The sequence below is a fragment of the Nematostella vectensis genome, chromosome 9 (genome assembly GCF_932526225.1).
Source record: "Nematostella vectensis chromosome 9, jaNemVect1.1, whole genome shotgun sequence".
NCBI lineage: Eukaryota > Metazoa > Cnidaria > Anthozoa > Actiniaria > Edwardsiidae > Nematostella > Nematostella vectensis.
The window spans coordinates 7,890,816-7,908,691 of record NC_064042.1 but is presented as its reverse complement, the minus strand read 5'-3'; the positions used below and the strand labels follow the sequence as shown (position 1 = coordinate 7,908,691).

Here is a 17,876-nt window from a genome sequence, read left to right as displayed (position 1 = left end):
ATGAATCCAACTTTATCTACGAATTTAAATTCTGGCTTGCAATTCTTTTGTTGATCAAACAAAACCGACGGATGATGGATAAAGAAATATTCTTCCTAACTGAAATTTGCGCGTGCACCCCACGTCACTAGCGCGCGCGACCAACGTCAACGTAGCTGATTGGCCCGTTCGTGCACGCGCGTCTAAAAATAGCCTGATCCTAGGAAACGCTGTGACACTTATATAATGCAGATGATTGCCCCTACTTATGAACCCCTGGCTAAACTTAATATATGCTACTAGAAATTCTCGCAAAAAGCCAAAAAAGTGCCGAAATTATGCCTGATTTCTTTAGAAAATGCCACTTGAATTCCAAAGAATGCTTTGTTTTATTTCAAACAAAACGTACAACTCTTACATTAGAGAGCTTAAGCAAGTCAATACGAACGGCATCAAAAACGGCGCGCGCGCTCACGAATTGCTGAAAAACGGCGTTGACGTCCGTGACAGGAAATCTAGAACGGCATTTTCCCTATTTTTACGTTCTACGTGCGCGGTCACGGACGTCAACGCCGTTTTTCCAACAATTCGTCAGAGCGCGCGCCGTTTTTGATGCCGTTCGTGTTGACTTGCTTAAGCTCTCTATTATATGCTCATATCAACAACAGATGATACCAGATGATGAAAATCTGTTTACAACGTTCTAGCCAAAAGCCATTTAACAGTCAATTTTGAAGCATCTTTTGCTGTCGATCTTTTGCTATAGATGATGGAACTCACGAACGGATCAAGAATTTCCCGAAGGGAGGGGGAGATGAGAGTTGGAAAATTTGCTTTCATAATATACATCTTCTAAAATTTCCGTCCGAAGATGGGGCCAGGAGGAACATAGGCCCCTCCCCCTGAATCCGCTAATGGAACTGGTCTATATTGCAAGTTTGTGGCCGGCGCCGCTTGGCTGAGCAAGGGTACCCGCAGACCGCCTTAACCTTTTTCCCAGCACAGTCATGAAAAATGACAGAAAATGCTAGCAATTCTTTTTCAAGAAAAATAATAAAAACAATCTCGTTTTCCCAAAAAATTCCTTAAAAAAGCTAGCATCATAATTGAAGGGAGGGCCTACTCAGGCGCCCACCGCCTAGCCTGAGATCAGCAGCGAGGGAGACTACAGACCCCCACAGTACTGTGGAAAATTTGAGAGTTTTTAATATAAATTTTCATTCCTTGTTAGGTTATATTTGCCTAATTCCAAACGACCTTAACATCAGTATGGATCATTTTAAAAATAAAATAATAATAACAACAATACACATTTGATCTTTTTCTGCTGATTTATGGCGATCCATTGGAAAAAAATGTAATTAGTATTAATTTATGTAATATTTCCACACTTTTTTTTTTCGGTCATCAAGGATTTAAAACTGAGATACTCTATATTCTACTTCTGTACGGTACCAGCTCATCTTTGACACGTGTCAATCAACTCATCATCAGGACGTGCCAATCATCTCGGTTTCTATTACGATTATATTGTAACACCAGACAGGCCTAGTCCCAGCAATTATAACCAGGTTTCCTATTCTAAGAAAAGGACCGTGAGGCAGCGTTTAGGGTCTGGGACGAGCTCACTCACAGATATGGTTTCGTGCGACGTCACAACTTAAACAAAACAACCGGAAGCCCGATCAGAAACCATGGGACTAGGTTGATACCAGACGTAAATGTACCAGAAGTTTTGAAGCAAGAACTGACGGGTCGATTCACGGAAGGACTAAGCTTTATTTTTAGTAAGCTATCTTCTATTCTTCTAGACTTCCTCAAGCTCGTTCCCAGGGTATTCTGGGTACTTTTAAATCAGACGCCATATTGAAAATTACCCATAAGACCCTGGGGACGAGGTTGAGACTTCCTTGCGCGCCTCGCCCACCATCCCCTCCCCGCTGGTTACGAGTCTGACTGACTCTGTTACTTAACGCTTAGATTTTTTCTAATCAGAAGATGTGTAATTAGAACGCCTGCTTCGGAAAAGTTGCAGAATACTCAGGGCGTGCCAAGAAAGGCCTCTCATCAGAACCCCTTCCCCCTCCCATTGTCGTTCCCATTTGGCGCACCATTTTACAGCGGGGCTGAGTAGAGATCATGTTATGTATATACCAAAAATATAACTATTTGCTGGGCTATTTCATTAAAATATACTTAATTTCTCACAAAGTAAATTTCGTATTTTGTATTCTGACGTCGGCGTAGAGAGGATCGGTACTGAAGATGTTGTGCAGCTCGTTAAAGGTCGGTCGGTTTTCGGGACTCAGGTCCCAACACTTCAGCATAAGTTTATAGACGTACTCGGGGCACGCGTCCGGGCGGTCCAGCCTCTTCCCTTCATTTTCTAGCATCTTAATAACCTAAAGAGCAGGAAAATAAATATAAATAGATTACAACATATGGATGGTAAAGTCTGAAACAACTGAGGCCACTGGAGAATATTAGAGAACGAGGTAAAACAATGGAAGGGAACAATGTCATGCATAAATTTGTCAGAGTATTGGATTTGTACGTCACTTTTTCCAAACAAAAAGAGACAGACATTTTAAAAAAATGCTAAAAAAGATCGACGATATGTGTTTGTTGCAATATAGAAATGTGGTTTTGGCGGGAACTCGTCGTACGCGCGCACGACTTACCTCGCCTCCCGTCATTTCACCGTACGGCAACTGACCAAATGAGTACATCTCCCAAAGTGTAACCCCATAACTCCACACGTCACTTTTGTGTGAAAATGTGCCATAATTTATCGACTCAGGAGCATACCTGAAAGAAACAGAATACAGCCAAACAATAAAATCTGATGAAATGATGAAAAAAAAGCGTTCAACCAATGTTTTCACCTCCAGGCACATTAGCTGAAAAGTGCACGTATTGGGAAGGGTGGTTTCCTATGGTCTTTTGCGGAGTGATCCTCCCATTGAAAATAGAGAAGTTGAGACGAAGAGAAACATCGTTTGTAAAAATCAGAAAATTCATTACAATTGTTATCTTTTAAGAAGCCAACTGATTTCGCATTGTGATTAACTTATTTTGTGTATTTAAAGCTACCGTGAACACGATATTTGTCGCAATTTTCGCGTCAAATTCGCATTACGCAAAAATAAAAATAAAATTACGAAAATGACACTAAATATTAAACCAAATTTTTTACGTGCACAAAAAAAAATAACGGGCGCAAAACGTGCACACAAAAAACGGCGCGCAAAAATAAAAATAAACGTTAGGTTAATTATATTAAAAAATATGTTTGTCGTCGGTTTGGATAGAAGACGAGTAATTTCGCTTTCATGACAAGCAACCTACCATTTGACGGGCCATCGTCCACCCTGAGATGCCTTGTAGTAATCACTGCCCGAGCCCACGGCGCGAGACAGCCCAAAGTCGCTTATTTTGAGCTAAAAAAGAATATCGTAAATTCACACTAAAGGGGAAAAAGAATACTATAATATAAAGTCCCATTACTGGTATTAGGTAATGCAGGTCATCATATATATGCATATTTGAGGTAAGAGTTTAGCCTCTTTTAGTTTAGCCCCTTTTAGTACCGTGTGGGGTGTCTATTTGAGGGACGCCCCCAATCCCTTTCGCCCAACCCAACCCCACCCCTCTCCTCACTATAGCTATCAGAGTTTGCACACCACTGAACCCACAGGGCACCCGTGCCACATCGTCTGCTGTTTTGATGCCATCAGGATGATCCCCGATACCCTGGTGGACAATCTCAACGCTTACCCTACCCACAGGGTACCCGTACCTGTTGTTTTGATGCCATCAGGATATTTCTTGTTGCCAGATCCCTGTGGACAAACCTCTTTTTCTCAAGGTACATCATTCCCCATGCTATCTGGGCTGCCCACAGTTTTAGTTCCCTTGGGGATATTTCAGGCTGGTGGTCTATCAAAAAGTCCAATAATGCCCCCATTGTCACAAGCTCCTGTACCTATGAAAAAAGTATTAACAAGAGATTTATCCATGTCACACCCAGTACCTATGAAACAAGAATTACCAGAGATTTGTCTTATTCAAACGGTCTACCTATGAAACAAGAATTACAAGGAAACAAGAATTGCAAGAGATTTATCCAATTAAACACCATGTACTCATGAAGCAAAGAGTATAAGGTATTTATCCTATTTACGTCCTGCACCTAGGATATGACACCATGGACATCCCAAGGAAACCTACCAGAATAAGCGGAGGTCCAAGGCACACCCCTATCAGTCTAACGATGCATGGATGATCCAGGCCATACATGACACGTGCTTCACGCAGAAATTCCTACAATTCACAAACCAAAGAGTTGGAGCTTGACAAGCAATGCATATTCCGAGGCATGAGGACTAGAAATGCAAATGATAAAAAGTGAGTGTGATAATTTGAAATTCCTCTGTAAACTCCACATTTTTTTCTGTAGCAAATGCCGAAGAAAGGATTTTTCAAGTTTCCTTCACATTGTTTTTTCCTAAAAATTCACAAATGACTAAAATAGACTGTAATAAACTTTGGAAGTTAGGGTTAATTGGTTAGGCTTGACAAAAGGCTTGACATAATTCCAGTATTACTGCAGGTGTTATTGCATATTACCTGTTCGCCATGTACAATCTTTTCTGGGTGAAGAGTCTTTAGTGCCACTTGCACCTAGAATATGAACACAATCATATCAATTGCCCTTACAAATATTACTTGGATTTCTAAAGGCCACAGACTTTTAATCTTTACATCAATGAAGTATTATCAAGTTATAGTTTTCTTTCACACTTCATAATTAGCATGCTGGGTCGTAGCTAGCACGGGTGCAGGAATTTACAAAAGACATACGGAAATATAGCATCTACCCCCCAAAGCAAATGGTATGGACAAATAAATCAGAAGGGTTTCTTTATAAAGCCAGTTAATCTTTAGTTATGCTAGCTTTATCTATTGAAAGTATTTGTACTCAGTATCAATCAACACAAGGTTGAAAAGGTATGTTAAACGCCTCTGTGAAACCAAGTAGTTGCGCTGATGTTTCAAGCGTTAGCTCTTTATCGGAGCAAAAGAAAAAGTTCTTCTTTCGGTCCTACAAAGGGCTAACACTTGAAACGTCACCGCAACTACTTTGCTTCACAGAGGCGTTTAACACCTTTTCAACCTTGTGTTGATTTATACCTTGTCTACACCACGCCTAAGCAGACCATCTAGTTTTTCTACCGCTTGCCTATGTCTTTCTAGTTATATCATACTAGGTGTACTTGGGTTGCACTAGTGCACTACAAATCTCAGTTGTCTCACCTTTTTCCCTTTGGGATCCCGCCAGACCCCCCTGAGAACAGAGCCAAATTCCCCCTGACCAAGCTCTGAGCCTAGCTCTAGGGCTTCCCTGTTGATCAAGGTGTGGGTTGCAGGGAGGGAGCCAGACTTGGACAGATCTGCTGAAAGTAATAAAAAGTTAAAGAACTTTAATAAATTAACACTCAAAATAAAGATTTCAGACAAACAAAAATGAAACTTGAAACCCGTGAGCAGTAATTGCCAAAAAAAAAAATGAATTGGGGTTTTAACACAAAAAAAGCCTAGGCTATGCTCTAAAGCCCTAGAATGTAATATTCCATTACCTGGTGGTGAGAGCGGAGGTTGCTGAGCCTGGGCCTCAGATGAATCAGGGGGTGGAAGAGGTGGTGGTGGTCGTCGTGATGCCACCCTGGGTGGCGGCTTGGTCGGGGGAGGGATGGGTACAGAGGGTTTGACTGATGGGGGATGGGGCTTATCTCCAGTCCATTCTTCAAGTTTATTGTAGTCTTCAGGTTCAGGTGGTAGTTTTCTTTGTTGGGGGTTACGCTCACTTGTTGCTCGCTTGAACATTCTAGTGGGAGATGATGTCTTGTGGCTTGTGGTACTCTTTTCTAGTAGTTCTTCCTACAGACACAGTAACAAACTAAATCTCGAAAGAACAAAAGAAAAAATAGTGGCAAGAGTCTAGTTTTGAATTCCGCTGTCCTTGCATATGTAAGAATTAAGGATTAAAAAATATAGTGCAAACCTCATAAGGGGAACTATTCTCAAATACCAGTAAGATCATGAAGAATTTACATGTTTTGCACAGTTCTATTCTAAGCTCCAAAGAATTCTCTCTGGTTTGCACATAGAATTTTTCCCAAACTGAGTTTAAAACTGGACAATTGCCTTCATTGCACCTAGGACGATAAAGGCACAGCTGATACTCCACGGTTCAGGAAAAGGTAAAGGTGTGTTATGCCACGAACATATGACTAATATTCGACAATGGAACACAGCTTTCAACAAGTTTTGTGTGTGTGTGTGGGGGGGGGGGAGAGCTCGCAGTGATTACCAAGTAATTCTCTGCCAACTGCACCACCAATTCTCCCGGTTTAAAGGTCTTAAATAAACCTATTTTATAAACATGGCTTTCATGGAAGAATGTTAAACAAAGAAGCTAAAGAAAAGCAAAATATAATTTAAAAAATTTTTACTGCAAAATTCCAGAAAACTACTCTACTTACAGATGAGCCACTCCTTGTTAAATTGACTGGTTTACGAGGTGGGGTCTGGATAGCGTTCACACTCTGACCAGGACTACTGAGTTGTCGCCTCACAGGTTGTGGTGGGGTGTAGTGAGCTATGGCGATGGGTGTTCGGCCATCTGGAGGTACTGCAAATTGTAATAAGACAGGAAGGCCGTCTGCAGACTTGCTGTAGTGGTCGATTACATGTGGGAGCGTTTCAAACAGAGGGCCATCATCAATGTAGAACCAGCGATCAGACTGTCGTGCACAGGAAAAAAAGAGGAACTATTATATTAGCTTCTATCATTTTTTTTACTGCATAAAAAATGCTTTGTATCTGGAAATGGTAGATTTGCTGGTTTATTTCAAAAGTTACCCACCCTGCTTTGTATCTGAAAATGGTAGATTTGCTGGTTTATTTAAAAGTTTACCATAATACACACACTGCTTTGTATCTGGAAATGGTAGAATTGCTGGTTTATTTAAAAGTTTACCATAATACACACACTGCTTTGTATCTGGAAATGGTAGATTTGCTGGTTTGTTTCAAAGGTTACCATAATACCCACCCTGCTTTGTATCTGGAAATGGTAGATTTGCTGGTTTATTGCAAGTGACAGTACGTAATATCCATGATCCCTTGTGCTCTGCCGTACTAGGAATGCCCCATCAGGGGTGCCCCATTTCTTGATCATATTAACTGCACCCTGGAATAGAATCAAATAAACATTCTTCTTCACTGTTGTAGCGTGTAAAAAGCAATCATTCGCCCAGAATCTGTGGAATGTCTTTTTATTTAATAAAGCATGCACTTGAGAATAAAACCATAGAAATGCAGCATCAATCTCTATCATTACTTGGCTAATGTACTTCTCTTCCTCAATATCGTTGAAGTCATAATTAAGCTAAATAGACACCATCCAAAACACAAAGCAAAGCACAAGTAAGAGTTGGTCAAACACTAGCAATAAAAATCAAGTACTTGTTTTCACATGTGCTTTCTCTTGTACTTCCATTCCAGTTAGAATCGGAAAAAATGTGTGTTTCACTTGCATCCTAGTGAGAATCAACATTTACAGTTTGTGCTAATAAGAAGCACAACAAAAGAAATTTAAGTGCAAATCAGACACCTTTCTGTCCAGATGCCCATGTAGCCATAGTTTAGAACTAGTCTTAGGTGGTGCCATTGGGTAGTTGTCTATCATGTCTGCGATATGAACATGTCCATATCGGAGGGCTAAGTCTCTGGGTGTGTCTCCCTCTGTTGTCCTGGGGTGCAAGGGTGCGCCCATCTCTACAAGAGCTTGGAAACAATCAGTGTACCCTCTTGCAGCCGCCTCGTGAAGTGCAACCCATCCGGTGTTGGGACAGCGGTCCTGGACGTCTGCTTTGCCCACAGTCACAAGGATTTGGCATGTTGACGGATGATCCCTGATGCAAGCACACTGCAGAACAGACAATAACAAAGTAGTTGAAGTACTGAATAGTGTACTGGATGGTTTGCTAATTTTCATGACAACAGAGCAATTGAAGTACTGTTTAGTGTTAAGTTTGCTAAGATCCAACATTTTGTGTAATGTAAAAAATATGAGATCTCACTAAGAGTGTTATAGTATATATCTCCTAAACTTCATACTATTATTATTTAATTATCATCACTATTATTAATATTTTTAAGTTTGCTAATAATAATGACACATTGTGGCTTTCAAATAGCTGGCAATAGTTACATTGCTTTAGTATATTCGAAATGAATCAAAGTAACATCAAACATTTAACAGCCTGTGTCAACCACTATTTTGTCATCCCTAGCAAAGTACCAAGATTAATCAAAGGCTCTGCGAGCCAACTTGTGAACGCAAATGTATTTTCCTAGTTATTCTCTTGTGTGCATAAAAAATGTACAGGATACTGAACAAAGCATTAACACATCCAAGATACTAAGAGTACATAAAATTGTCCTAATACCTTTTTTCTTTTCTATGCCATGACACATCAAGAACAGTATAATTAATTATTATTATAAAAAGTAAAAAATAAATAAAAATAAAAAAGCGCTAAAAGTGGGAATCAAACTTGGGTGGGTGTAGTTGTAGACAAGTGTTCAGACTGCTAGATTAATGTGGCATTACTGAATTGACTTGTAAATAAAATTAGTTTTATTGCTATTGGTATCGTACGGATCGAAAAGCTTTTTGCTAGCATGTCAAATTTCAGCATATTCTTTCCGGAAACAAAATAAAATTCCCCTAATTATTGATCACATGTTAACATTCTAGAAAGGCAAAAAATCGTTATTGGATGGAGAATAGGGGCCCATGTGTTTGTACTAGTTATGTTCGATATTTAGTTTAGTTGATTGGGAAGAATTGTGGAAAATTAATTTGTGGAAATCTTTTCTATTCTATTTTGTCCTTCAACAGAGGCTTTTTTCTTATTACCTTGCAACCAGAGACCCAGCTAACAGAACAGTTATCTAATGTTTCTCAGACTTAAAAGTCGCAGTTGCTAGTCGCTCTTTCAGCGCAAATTCAAACAATGTGAAAACCCAGAGAATCAAATTGGCAAGTACTAAAACAAAGAAATTATAAGCTTTGCTAGAATTTTACTTGTTTTGTTTGCAACATAACAACTTGAATCAGACTGAACTGTAGAAGATCGTTTGACGTCGTTGACAAAGGCGCATGTGCACGCTCAGCCCACATGGAAGACTTTCTGAAAATACTAGCTTATATCTACTCTAGGGCTCTACTAAGAAATGACCGTGGCGGTCACAGGTCCATGCCAAAGCCCTTTAATTGGATGACCTAAGGATTGCTGTGTTGCAAAAGCACAGAAAGACCATAAAAAATGTTTATGGATGATTCATCCGACCATCCAACCATAAGATGATCAAGTGACATAAAAGTCTGTTCAATAACCGGTAAATGCTTTGCAAACATTCACGAGTTAAAAAAGCATAAATTTCCACTGATTTCAGGAAGCATTGATTTCGGCCTGATTTGAGGAAGCCAATGCAATGTTTTTTTTTATCGAACTTGGTACTTTACTTGGTAAAGTATATTAAATTTTGTATTAAGATTATTTGGGGATTCTAACCCACTATGTGCACTTCAACATTTTTAATGAAAACAATAACAAAGGTGTGGCTGACAAGGATTCTTTAAGTGACAAAAAATATGTGGTTTGAGATGAACCATTGTTTAAATTAACATATGTTGATCAAGACCTCCCAAGTGGGTGTGAAGCTGATGAAACAAAGCAGCTTTTCAGACAAAAATTACTTATTTTGGATCAAGAATATGTTTTCATACAAAGCACAGGTATTCCATTTGTCATTTCCTAAACAAAAAAACCCTCCAGACAAATCACATCTAATTACATTAGAATTATTAACTGGGACACAGTCGAACCCCAGATGATCAACTGACAAGTAGCTGAGAAAAATGTAATACAACGAAACAAGAGATAAATCAGGAAAATCTGCTGATATTCCACATAATCGGCACTTTTAGCAGAAATTCCCCCTTTTAATGATAACAAAATATCGATGTGATGGGTTCACCAACACACCCCCGTGCTGAAACCATTAAGAGACCGATCTATTAACCACTGAACATTACGATCAACCTACAATTAGCCCCGTGAATCCATTGTTATCCCTGCTCCTCGGATCCGCGTTGTATTGAAGCAGTAACTGAACAACATCATCAAAACCACTAGACGTGGCTTCATGAAGAGGGGTCGCACCAAACTCATTTCGAGCGTTCACATCTAATGGGTTCTCCCGCAATAATTTCTGCACTAAATTGATATTCCCGTCTCTGCATGCTTGGTGCAATGGCGTTTGATATCCATGTTTGCATGTAGATGAAGGGGGTGGAATGCCGGGGCAAAATTGAGTCAGACGAATTGGCAAACCATCAGCATTCTCTCTGTAGTAGTCAACTAGAGAATCGAGACCATGAAATATCGGCCCATCATCTATACAGAAATAAATGTCGCCACGGCATTGAATCTGGAAATGTAACGCTTGATTCGTAGTCCACAGTGATAGGACATAATCTCCAGGGATTGTTTTACTTTCTCGGACAAGAAAAAGTCCCTCCTTCTTCCCATGTTTGACCAAAATGTCAACGGCGGCCTCGCGGGACATTTCGCCATGGAACCACGCATGTTCATTGTGAAGGCTCATTTTTATCACGTTTGATTCATGCTCGTTATAACCACGAAGAAACAATAGTGACTGCGTGGGCTTCTACACCTTTTTCCGGGTTCATTTGAGGTACATTTGACTCGGGTAGAATCGAATTCCCTACATTTTGCAAACAGGAAACCCGGAGTTCGTCATGCTACGTCGATTTCATTCATTGATTGATATGCCATAAATCCCGCGGGCTCCGGGACTGGCCGCGGGATGATGGAAATGTAAACAGTCGATAACAGACTTTTATGATAATGGGAAAAATAAGTTAGGGAGAAAAAAATGCATAAGATTACTTGGTATTTATTTTTCTATCTTTATTTGAAAGCTGGAGCAATATAATTGCAATGAACTTTCGCGCCTGCTGTATTATTTATAGCGGATTCCAGGAGCAGGTATGCACACGAGACACTACGCAGATTTCCATGACAACAGTCTCAGATACAAAATGGTGGACGAAGTTTAATAGGAAAATCATACAACAGGCGGAGGTATTTTGACTAAATATATTATAACGATAGGACTGGGGCTCCACTAGATAGCCATGTCTTCAATTACGAAGACCGTAGTCCAGGGAAATCGTAGCTTGGAGGATGTTTACGAAAGCGAGGCACACCAAATTGTAGACGAAGCCATCGATAACGCATTGAAAAGGTTGATAGGTTCTGATGGCATTCGAGTCAGGGGAGAATCCGCTGAGCCAGAGGAAGAAAAAGACGATATTGACCCCGATACAGGCGCTACTATACCAAACGTTAAATGGATGAGCGCTGAAAGCTTTACCGTGGCGGGGGGACTAGTAAAGATTGAAGAGTTTATTAAGGTGAGTAGTGATGTGTTAGGATGATGTTGTTGGTTTTCTTTTGTTAAAAAGTACATATAAGTACTTATTTATTACTTATCGATTCTAAATTTGGGAGCGTGATTATGGCTTTTGGCAATTGTATTAATACTGATGTTTCTATACTTTGGAACGTGATTGTGTCTTAACGCGTACCATAGCTAATGAAAGATGCTAGAGACTTGAGAGTGTAATAAAACTAGCTTATTTCTCCTCTACTTGGAAGTGTGTGGGTTATCACCCATGTACCATTTACTAATGATCCTAGAAGTGGGAGCGCAATTGTTGCTTATCCCGCTTGTACTAATTAATTACTGATTCTAGACTTGGGAGCGAGATGGGAGCTGGCTTTACTGCATTGACTTCCTGCGAGAAGAGGACCACCCTTACAGTAAAAGGTACCGTTATGCTGTCAAGTGGAGTATACCGACACGGAGAAAGCCCATCCCTCGTGCTACTGCCTCTGTCTATTTCACTCTGGAGGTCAGCAAGTTTAAGCCAACGGTGAGAATTACAAGAACAGGTCGTAATCAGAGGAGCATGTAAGAAATATGACAAAAGACCTTTAACAGGGGAGCTTGTGGAATTATACGGCTCTGGCCAAACAGACACATGTTGCCCACAACATTGAGGAAACGAGGGTGGCCAAACGGTCACAAAACATCAGGAAACATGTTTCCACGCACTTGGAAACATGGGATGTCTCTACCTCACTGTGGAAATATATTTTTTGTTTTGAGCAAAGGTTGAGGTTGATCCTAATTTCCCTATTTTCAATTGCTTAAAGAAATATGGTTTGTGAATAAATGTCTAGACAATCTATATTTGCACTTAATCAATAATTGTGGTAAACTATTCAAACCACTTATGATTGGGTTAATCTAGTTCTTTGTATTCATCTACAGACCTTCCCTGTTGCTGTTTATTTCATCTTTGAAACCCATCGTCTTGTGCACAGGTACTGCAAATGAAGCTACTTAAGGCAACCACTGCCAGACTGCAATACTGTTAGATGTCACAGGCAAAAACTTTTTCCTGGTTTCAATTCCTTTGTATTGCCCACAGAAACTTGGGAAGACCAGGGGTCTACAGTCCCCAATGTAGAGAGCCAGGATGACACCTGCAAAAATCTGCAATTAAGTTGGGTTAAAACCCTGGTCCTCTTGCTTGGGAGACAAAACCTGTACCACCAAGCTATCATATTACTCTTGATAATACACCTAATTCAATGAACGTTGCTAATGACACCAATCACTTCTTTGAAGTAAAACCATTGATAAAAAATGAATCACATTATTCAGATTTTCTTTATTCAGTAGAAATATGACGAGTCCCATTATTTCTAATTTTCTATTGCAGAACTGCCATTTGCACTAACAGCATATTTTTAAATAGATGTATATAACTATCAATTTTAAAACTACATGCTTAAAAACTAGATACACAACTGTTGATGCAGCTTTTATATCTCATAAGACATTTTAACTCCTACTCTGTTTTGTCCTCAGACCGGGCAAGACAAAGTTCAGAGAGAAATGGCTGAAGGACATTATTGAAAGCAAGATAAAGATGATGAATGCAGTGTATTTCTGAATTTATCATTGTAACTCTTTAAATAATGGTGAATGAGAGAAGCAATGATTGTATGTATGTAGGGGTAGGGTTTGTAAATAATAATATAACAACCTTTTGTGCTTGATATTTTATTCAAGTCTGTACAGGTGTGACTGAGTCTATATTCATATCTTAAAAAAAGATTTCAAAGTAAATGTACTCTTTAAATTAATTTTTAAATGCTTATAACTTTTCAGCACCCCCAAAATACCCACTCTCCCCCCCCCCCCCCCTTCCCGCCTAGAATGTCACATTACCATTTTATTTTGGGAAAACTGTGAAATTTAAAGTGAAAAATAAAAAAAGTTGGCATAATTATAATATTTCTTTGCAAATCAAATAACATTTTTTGTGTACCCTGAATGGTGCATTTCTTGTCGATCAAATGTGTATATGAAACTGAACGCTAAATTCAGGCAATTAAATAATGCAATACATTAAATACATTTTTTTGCTATCACAACTGGAAGAAAATAATCTTAATTTGGTTATCTTTTAAAGTACCAAAATATCATATCACAAATCTTTTTCAATAAATAACCTATCTTTAAGAATTTAAAAATTCTAACTAATTTAGTGATGGACTAGGGTTATTATACAACATGTACAGGACCGGTGCATCGATCACAGCAATCATACGTCACACGAAAGCTGTTAGTCATCAAACGGCTGTGGTAGCTGTTTCCAATGTACTGTTTGCCCATGCGCCGCAGCACGCTGCTGTCCACACTTGGAACATCATCCGATTGAAGCTCTATGGAGGATGTAAGAAGCTGTAGAAAGATCAACCTTGAAAGTTAACATCTAAGGATTTAAAATGGATATATACACAACAGAGTGCTAAGTTACCCAAGGTATTTGTTATGAAGAGGTTCCGCCAAACCCCCAACATGACTGGGAGGTATAAATGAAAATAAAAATAATTAAAAACTGCAAGCTACGAGGGATACTCCAAGCAAAATAGAAGACTAAACAGTAAACATCACGTAAATTTAATATTATTAGGTTCCAATAAAAATCATTGTTTCAGTTTTTGCCTTTTTTATTCATGTAACAGTACTTAATCCCAGATGGATGTTTGCCAAATAATGAATACATAAAATGCATACTACAAGGTATACTTTGTATATTCACCCTGATTACATGAAGCCCTACATATAATGCCATAATTTATCTGCTGAGGTTAAGCCCCTACCTGTAATGCCATTTTCTCAGCTGGTGTTGAATCTAAAGCAGGCTCCTTCTCCTCATTGAGAAGGAGAGCATGTGTTGGGAGAGAGCCAGATGGAATGAACCCTTGCACTTGTGCAGTCACATCCTGCGCTAAACAGCTTGTTATAGTTGCCATCTCAAGAATGCTCTGCCCCTGGATGGGGTGTCTGTCCATGAGAGTATCACTAAATGACCCTCCGCTGCATTTGACCACATAGTCAAGGGACTCAAGAAGCCTTTAAAACAAGATGCATACAACATTATTGGTCTAGTTGCATGAGTGGATTAAGTACATAAGGAGATGGTACATAAGGGGGACTAGTTACTCAAGGGGACTAGGTACATGAGGGGACTAGGTAAATGAGGGGACTAGGTACATAAGGGGGACCTGGTACATTAGGGGGGCTTGGTACACAAGGGGACTAGGTACATAAAGGGACTAGGTACAGGAGAGGACTAGGTACATAAGGGGTAACCTGGTATATAAAGGGGAACTAGGTATACATAAGGGGAAAAGGTACGAGAGGACTAGGATAACAGGTACCCAATACTAATGCAATATGGAAAGAATTAGAGTTTTTGTACCTTGTGGTGTGTACAAGATAGTGTTTCAGCTCATCACGCTCATCCAGCATCCTCTGTAATGCTGCTAGAGCTTGACGATATCTAGTGTAGAGCGTTGTTTTCCAGCATGTCAACTGATCTGACATCATCCTGTCATCATGATATATAAATAGTGTTACCAACATAGATAAGGGCAATTCATTCTAACAAGGGCAAAGATGGGACACAACTGCATCATCCTACCTGATCATAACCACAAAACAGATAACAAACATTGCTCTTAAAATAACATAAAGAGAGTAGAGCTGCAACAGAGAGTAGGGGAAAATGTGCATGTGTTGCTTTTCAGTTCCCTAGTAATAACAAATTGTTGATTATGTATATAATATGGTTGCAATATGCTTTACATACCTGCTAGCCATGAACTTAGTTCTCCACACATCACAGTCAATAGCCAGTCTGTCTGACTCCTCAGCGTATTCATCACAGAGGGTCTGCCAGTGTTCAACCTCCACTCTGAGCTGGGCATTCCTATGTGCTAGAGCTTCCATCCTTTAATGGATAAGAAACCAGACATTTTTTCTCACAAAATACTGCACAACACATTTGGCATTGGCTTTAGCTTTCAAAGTCATAAGCAATCTAGGAGATTTTGGCATGGAGCCCCACCAACAGTCTTAGTTTAAGCCAATCAAAGTAATCAAGTAATATAAAAATACCTGTTTTCAAGTTCCTCCTCCATTGATGCAACCAAAAGTTTTTTCAGATCAGAATTTACCTGCATTAAGAGATAAAATTGGATATATTGGATTTTGTTCAGATGAGTAATGTGGGATGTGGCAGGTTTTACCATCTTGTCTCTCGGCTTCAAGTACATACAGTACAATGTATCTTGCTTTACATAGTATAACATTACAAATAAGGACAATTTAACGTCAAAAACAGCAGCGCAGGTCTTTATTTCACTTCAAAAGTCCAATTTAAATTTCCACCGTTACAGGGGGACACCCCTTCCCACTAGCAAAAACCCTGCTATTGGTTGTAAGCACGCTATAAATACCTCAGTTTGTATGCCTAGTTGTATTGTAAGTTTAGTTTTCTCGTCAGTAAGCCTTGAGGTCTGTTCCTCCAACTCCTCTACTTTTGACTGAAGCTTCTTCAACTCCTCAGTGGAACTCCCAGTGGGTTTGTCACATAAAGTACTTGCTGAAGATTGTAAAATCTCCTGTTTTGGCTCTTCTTTTATGAATATATGTGTATCATTCCCTTGAGTTTTGCTACTATCCACTGAAGTCCTTTCAATTATCTGATTTAACACAGGTGTACTTTTTGTTGCCTTTTTGGGGTGTTTTCTAATAGTGTCATTTTCTGTATTTTTAGTGCCCTCCTCTTTTTCTTCAGTATCAGACTCAAGCATAAGTTCAACATGACCAAACGAGAAGTGAATTTGAGGCTTTTGTTTGAGAGCGTGTGGTTTTCGTGTGTCAGTTGGTTCAAGTGCAGCTCCGCTATGCTCCATGCCATCTCCACTTGATCTTGGTACTTTGCTGTAGTCTGAAAATGATAAATGGGAATGTAAGACTAAGGTTGATCTTGGCAAAAGAATTCATGTGGCTTCACATAAAACTTTATGGTGCAAAAATGAGAAATAAATCCTTAGGCATAAGAGTGAAATTTTTCAACAATAGATAAAGCACTTAGTTAACTACTCACCAACAATGTCACTTCCTGGCTTTGGAATCCTATATAGAGCACAAAAAGGAGAATCCATATTTACAAGAGGCAAGGGGGTGTGCAAGGTGAAAGTAATCCTGCCAAATTGTAGACTTTTCACATGATATCCAACTGTGTCCACCTCCCTCTCTCCAAGCAAATCCTGGTTAAATGCCTGGGGACTGATGTAGGGATGGAATACAGGGGGAGGGGAGAGGGAAGTTTATATTATGCAAGGGAAATAGAAATAGCTTCTTAAGGTTTCTTTTCACCAGGACACAAGAGCAAGTTCAAATGCAACCCAAGTAAGAATTGGTCAAACACAAGAGCAAGGAAATCAAGCAGCTGTGTTCTCTTGTTCTTGAAGTGAGAATCATACAATTATGTGTGTTACACTTGTGCCCTAGTGGGAACAAACCTTTAAGGTAGGAAATATTGGATACAAAAGTTACCAAATGGTTTTGCTACATTAAATCACAAGTTGACATTTGCTATTACATCCAATGCCATCAACTTACAAAACAAAAAGAAATCAACTGCTGCAAGTTTTTAAACATTCTACTGTGTGTATAAGCGCACCACAAATAAACTTTGTGCAATAGATTTGCATTCAGTGGCTAAGGGTGGGTGACATTGTCTATGTAGTAAGTAGCCCATGATGCCTTGTTTAGCCACGGGTATGTACTTTGTATGGCTAAGGGTGGGTGGGACTTTCCACAGGTATATACTACAACGTACCTTTCCATCTTGAGGGCGTGTGGTTCTAGGGAATTCATTGTTGTTAAGTTAGATCCTTTGTTGACAATCTAGAGAACAATAAAGCAGTCGTTATGACTAAAGGGTTTCAAATTCCTATCTCTAGCTTTAGAACGTAAGTACTTGTATCAATTTCTTCAATTGATAACACCGAAAACGTGAATTAAAGTTGTGTCGTCTGTATGCACACAATAAACTCATCGTGAACTTCCTGTTTGGAAAATATCAAGAAAGAAAAAAATATTACGCGCAATGCAATAACATTTTTAGTAAAACTTAAACTTACGTGGTCTTGCGACGATTTTATAGTAGAGCAGTTGAAAAATGAGCGAAAATTGAAGTCTAAAAACGCTAAAAACTTAGTCGCAGAACGGAGTTCAAGGAAGTCGCCATTTTGTTTTTCCACGTACTAGTTGTGCAGTGCTCTGACGTCATGACTACCACA

At 39.4% G+C, this 17,876-nt stretch overlaps 3 protein-coding genes across 4 annotated transcripts; 1 reads left to right on the top strand and 2 right to left on the bottom strand.

The window, feature by feature from the left end:
* Positions 1–1,296: 1,296 nt before the first annotated feature.
* LOC116619836 (tyrosine-protein kinase HTK16) lies at positions 1,297–10,868 on the bottom strand. Of its 2 annotated transcripts, none has more exons than XM_032385059.2 (12): positions 10,162–10,868; positions 7,658–7,972; positions 7,097–7,234; positions 6,525–6,785; positions 5,619–5,919; positions 5,296–5,435; positions 4,609–4,662; positions 4,210–4,302; positions 3,779–3,964; positions 3,328–3,419; positions 2,661–2,787; positions 1,297–2,381 (listed from the first exon to the last, which is right to left on the bottom strand). In XM_032385059.2, the coding sequence occupies exons 1-12, from the start codon at positions 10,720–10,722 to the stop codon at positions 2,184–2,186; spliced, it is 2,466 nt and encodes an 821-aa protein (XP_032240950.1). In that variant the 5' UTR covers positions 10,723–10,868; the 3' UTR covers positions 1,297–2,183. The 2 variants fall into 2 exon arrangements, with proteins under 2 accessions (XP_032240950.1, XP_032240951.1); XM_032385060.2 differs by having other exon boundaries at positions 5,296–5,432.
* A 51-nt stretch (positions 10,869–10,919) lies between these two features.
* Positions 10,920–13,271, top strand: LOC5515429 (A-kinase anchor protein 14). Its single transcript, XM_001635496.3, has 4 exons — positions 10,920–11,554; positions 11,897–12,076; positions 12,478–12,530; positions 13,081–13,271. Exons 1-4 carry the CDS (start codon positions 11,276–11,278, stop codon positions 13,163–13,165), a joined length of 597 nt encoding a protein of 198 aa, XP_001635546.1. The 5' UTR covers positions 10,920–11,275; the 3' UTR covers positions 13,166–13,271.
* Positions 13,260–17,875, bottom strand: LOC5515479 (golgin-45). The gene is made up of 9 exons (XM_001635556.3): positions 17,718–17,875; positions 17,414–17,481; positions 16,676–16,704; positions 16,023–16,516; positions 15,682–15,740; positions 15,374–15,514; positions 14,984–15,112; positions 14,382–14,634; positions 13,260–13,959 (listed from the first exon to the last, which is right to left on the bottom strand). The coding sequence occupies exons 2-9, from the start codon at positions 17,449–17,451 to the stop codon at positions 13,780–13,782; spliced, it is 1,323 nt and encodes a 440-aa protein (XP_001635606.1). The 5' UTR covers positions 17,452–17,481; positions 17,718–17,875; the 3' UTR covers positions 13,260–13,779.
* Position 17,876: the final 1 nt, after the last annotated feature.